Below are 5,140 nucleotides of genomic sequence, written 5' to 3'. Positions count from 1 at the left end.
ATTCGGCTTGCAAGAAATTTCTTGAACTCTTAAAATAGGTACACATCAACATACTTTTGGTGGATATTTTGCAAGAAGTTCCAAAATATGCTAAGTATATCAAAGATGTGGTTGCGAACAAAAGGCGTTGGATAGAGTTTGAGACTTTTATACTTACTGAGGAGTGCAGTTCTAGAGTGAGGAGTAAAATTCCTCCAAAGTTGAAAGATTCGAGCAACTTCACTATTTTTATTACTATTGGCAACATGGAAGTTGGGCTAGCATTGTGTGACTTGGGTGCTAGTATTAATCTGATGCTCACTTCTGTGTTCCGAACGTTGGGCTTGGGTGAGCCTAGGCCAACAACTATTATGTTGCAGCTGGCTGATCGATCTCTTGCTTATCCTGATGTATTATTGAGGATGTTTTTGTGAAGGTAGGATGGTTGATTTTTCCGGTTGATTTTGTGATACTTGATTATGAGGTAGATAAGAGTGTTCCTCTCATCACGGGGAGAGGATTCTTGGCTACTGTTGATTCTGTGATCCGAGTGAGAGAGGGGAAGATGTCCATGATAGTTGATGGACAAGAGATGACTTTTGATATGTTTAAAGCCACCAAGCTTCCATGTCATTATGAGGATTTGAAGATGATTACCGTGGTGGAACCCGAGCTTACTAATGCAGAGTTAGATCACTTTCTAGCTTTGCGAGATCCTTTGGAGACGGCTTTGATGTATAGGGAAGGCTTGATGATTGATGCTGAAGTCGAGGAGTGTCTTAGCATCCTTGACACTTCGTGTGGTTATTTACGAGCAAACACACCATTTGAGGAGCTAGACAAACCAGAGTCATGGAAGAAGCTGAAACCATCTATTGAAGAGGCTCCAATTTTTGAGTTGAAGCCATTACCTCCTCATCTTCGCTACGTTTTTTTGGGTAGTGGATACACATTTCGTGTGATCCTCTCTGCTTATTTGACTGATGTGCAGGTTGAACGTGTATTATGAGTGCTAAGAGATCGAATTTGAGCCCTTAGGTGGTCGATAGCTGATATTCAAGGTATTAGTAGTTCATTTTGCATGTACAAAATATTATTGGAGGAAGACAACCAGCCCAGTATTGAGTGCCAGAAACGACTGAACCCGACCATGAAGGAGGTGGTGAAGAAAGAGGTAATTAAGTGGCTTGACAACTGTATTATTTATCCCATCTCTGACAGCAAATGGGTAAGTCCTGTACAATGTGTCCCGAAGAAAGGGAGCATGACTGTGGTAGACAGGGCCGGAGCTACCCTTGCCCGAGTGGTGTCAAGCGACACCCCTTCGCCGAAAAATTATATTGTATAGATAGGTGAAATTTTGTTTTATAAGTATATATACCAGTGTTGACACCCCTTGACACAAGTTAAAGGTTTAGTTCAGTGGTTAAGGTGTTGCAAAAATTTCCTAAGGTGCTGTGTTCGAACCTGGGTCGTGACATATTTATATTTTTTGACACCCCTTAATATAAATCCTGGCTCCGCCACTGGTGGTAGAGAACGAGAAGAATGAGTTGGTGCCTCAGCGAACTATTACTAGTTGGAGGATATGTATTGACTATCGCAAGTTGAACAACGCCACCAGAAAAGATCACTTTCCTTTTCCCTTCATGGATCAGATGCTGGATATATTGGCTGGGCATGAATATTATTGCTTTCTGGATGGCTACTCGGGATACAACCAGATCATGATTGCACCAGAGGATCAAGAGATGACCATATTCATATGTCCATATGGCACGTTTGTATTCCAGAGGATGCCTTTCGGTTTGAGCAATGCTCCAGGTACTTTCCGGCGATGCATGATGGCTATTTTCATCGATATAGTGGAAAACTATGTGGAGGTATTTATGGATGACTTCTCTGTTTTTGGGGATTCTTTTGATGACTGTTTGAACTATCTTGATGCCGTGTTAGCTCGTTGTGAAGATACAAACATGGTACTTAACTGGGAAAAATGCCATTTCATGGTTTGAGAGGGCATTGTTGTTGGGAACAAGGTATCAAGCAAGGGAATAAAAGTTGACAAGGCGAATATTGAAGCAATTGAAAAATTGCCACCACCCGTTTCAGTTCAGAGAATGTGTAGTTTTCTTGGGCATGCAGGTTTCTATCGACGGTTCATCAAAGCCTTTTCTAAAGTCGCGAATCCAATGTGCAAGATGTTAGACAGATATGTGAAGTATGTATTTAATGAAGCCTGTCTGACAGCTTTTGATGAGTTGAAAAAGAGGTTAGTGTCTGCTCCTATAATCACTGCACCCGATTGGTCTATGCCGTTAATTTTGATGTGTGATGCAACTGATTTTGTTATGGGAGCTATCATTAGTCAGAAAAGGGATAAGATTTTTCATCCTATTTATTCTGCCAGCACGACACTGGATGCAGCCCAGGTGAACTATACAGTCATAGAGAAGGAGTTATTGGCGGTTTTTTACGCCTTTGACAAATTCCGGTCATATCTTGTAAGCACGAAGGTAATTGCTTATACTGATCACACTGTAGTTCGCTACCTATTTGCAAAGAAGGATGCGAAGCTGAGGCTTATTCGTTGGGTATTGCTGCTGCAAGAGTTTGACATTGAGATTCTTGATTGGAAGGGCACATAAAATCAAGTAGCAGATCACTTATCGAGATTGGAAGATCAGGAACATGTAGATGAAGCAGTGGTAATTAAGGAGACTTTTCCCGTTGAATAACTTTTTACTCTTCAATCAGCTGAGGTGGCATGGTATGCAGACATGGTGAATTTTATAATAAATAATATTTACCCCCTGGTGCTAATCACGAGAAGAAGAAGCGGATTTTGCATGATAGTCGTTTCTATGTATGGGATGAGCCCTATCTTTATAGGGTTGGCACATATCAGCTGATTAGAAGGTGTTTTACAGAAGAAGAGGTCCCCGCGATTCTTGAGAAGTGTCACTCATCACCCTATGGGGGACATCACGCTAGTGACAGAATAGCTGCTAAGGTACTTCAGTCCGGGTTCTATTGGCCCACCTTGTTCAATCATGCTCATGAATTTGTGAGAGCCTGCGATAACTGCCAGAGAACCGAAAATATCTCCAAGCGTCATGAAATGCCTTTGAAGGGCGTCTTCGAGATCGAACTATTTGATGTGTGGGGTATCGACTTCATGGGTCCCTTTATATCGTCCAAGGGGAATAAGTACGTATTGGTTGCTATAGACTATATCTCAAAATGGGTGGAGGCCATTGCACTTCCCACCAATGATGTTAGTGTGGTGGCAAGATTTCTGAAGAAGAACATTTTTACAAGGTTTAGGACCCCTCGAGCGATCGTCAGCGATCAAGGTACGCACTTTTGCAATCGGCTCTTTGATAAATTGTTGCTCAAGTATGGGGCGAAACATAAGATAGCGACTACTTATCATCCTCAGACGAGTGGTCAAGTGGAGGTATCGAATCGAGAAATTAAGAGGATTTTGGAGAAGACTGTGAGTAGGAAACATTGGTCGCTGAAGCTCGATGATGCTCTGTGGGCATACAAAACAGCCTAAAAACTCCTATTAGCACATCTCCCTATAAGCTCGTCTTTGGTGAGGCATGTCATCTATCAATTGAGCTTGAGCATAGAGCATATTGGGCGATAAAGAAGCTGAATTTAGACATGGTTCAAGCTAGAGAAAAGAGACTGTTGTATCTGCACGAGTTGGAGGAATTTCTCTATCATGCTTATAATAGCGCGAAAATGTATAAGGAGCGAACAATTCATGACAAGAGCATCCAACCTCGTGACTTTGAGCCTGGGCAGTTAGTCTTGTTGTATAACTCTAGGCTGAAGATTTTCGGAGGGAAGTTGAAAAGCAAGTGGTCTGGTCCGTTTGAAGTTGTTCGGGTCATTGCATATGGGGCGGTTGAGCAAAAACTGCTGAATGCCGAGCGAACATTCTTGGTAAATGGGCAGAGGGTCAAGCACTATTTTGGGGAGGTCATCAATCCAGAGAAGACCTCAATGGATCTAAAAAAGGCTTGAGTAAAGCCTACATTGTGCCGCAATGTTAAATCAAGCGCTTCTCGGGAGGCAACCCGTGTTTGTAAAATTAGCATAAAGAAAAAAAATGAGAAAAATACAAAAAGAGTCGTGGCACGACCTTAACTAAGGCACTGGTTGGGAGGCAACCCAATATTTTTGTGCATATAGGTCACGTTTGTTCATGTTGCAGGGCTAGAAAAGGAGAATGACCACAAAACACGCAAAAAAAAAATTAAAATTCGTTCCAAGTTTGATGTATGAGTTGGACCTGCGACGTGGGGTCAACGCTTAAACAAAAATTTCCTGCAGCTGATTTTTTTGGGTTGCACCCGCGACGCGAGTGTGACTCCTGCACAAATTTTTTTCGAAAATATAAATTTTCCGCGTTAGACTCGCGACGCAGGTTCAACGCGGATGAGGCGGTTCATTGTTTTTTAAACGTTTAAAAGGGCAAATCCGCCCTTCCCATTCCCTTTCCCTCTCAAACTCATGACACCTCTCCCTCTCCCCTCCCCCCTCCCCCCTCAAAAAACGTTTTCTCCACCTTCCTTTTCCCCAAAATCCATAGATAACCCACATACAACTTCAAGAACTTGTGATTTCATCTTATAACATCAAGAGGTAAGCACAATTTTTTTTTTCCACTTGTTCTTGGAGATTGAAGTTGTGAAACTAGGGTTATTGGGTTTGGACGAAATTGGGGTGGGGATTGGTATTGCTTGTTTGTTATTGATGTCTAGGGCTAGAAGATGACTCCCATTGTAGGAGGAAGGGTTTCAAAGCCACCATTGTTTCTTAAAATTCAAAGGGATGATTCTATGCCCCCAAGGTGTTCGTAAAAATGCTTGAATGAATTTTTATGTGGAATTGTGAAGTCTTGAGTAGCAATATGACATTAAATAGTTGTACGAACCCTTGGTCATTGATTGTGCGTCACTAATTGGGAATCGGGTTGAGAAAAATCATGGACCACCAACCCAAATTCCTAAAACATGAAATTAGTTTAGGTTCTTGATTTTTTTATATTTTTATTAAATTCTAGTCCAACTTAGTTAACTTTTTTGTTTTCCTCTTTTATAAGTAGTTTGAAGTAAGTGTGGGGTCGGTTCAGCCCCAACTTAGG

At 41.7% G+C, this 5,140-nt stretch overlaps 1 protein-coding gene across 1 annotated transcript; it reads left to right on the top strand.

Annotated features, from left to right (window-relative positions):
• Nucleotides 1-3,651: 3,651 nt before the first annotated feature.
• Nucleotides 3,652-4,017, top strand: LOC132611824 (uncharacterized). The gene has a single exon (XM_060326192.1). The coding sequence runs from the start codon at nucleotides 3,652-3,654 to the stop codon at nucleotides 4,015-4,017; it is 366 nt and encodes a 121-aa protein (XP_060182175.1).
• Nucleotides 4,018-5,140: the final 1,123 nt, after the last annotated feature.

Source organism: Lycium barbarum, chromosome 9 (assembly GCF_019175385.1).
Source record: "Lycium barbarum isolate Lr01 chromosome 9, ASM1917538v2, whole genome shotgun sequence".
In the NCBI taxonomy this organism is placed as follows: Eukaryota; Viridiplantae; Streptophyta; class Magnoliopsida; order Solanales; family Solanaceae; genus Lycium; species Lycium barbarum.
This window is presented reverse-complemented; position numbering and strand designations above follow the sequence as displayed.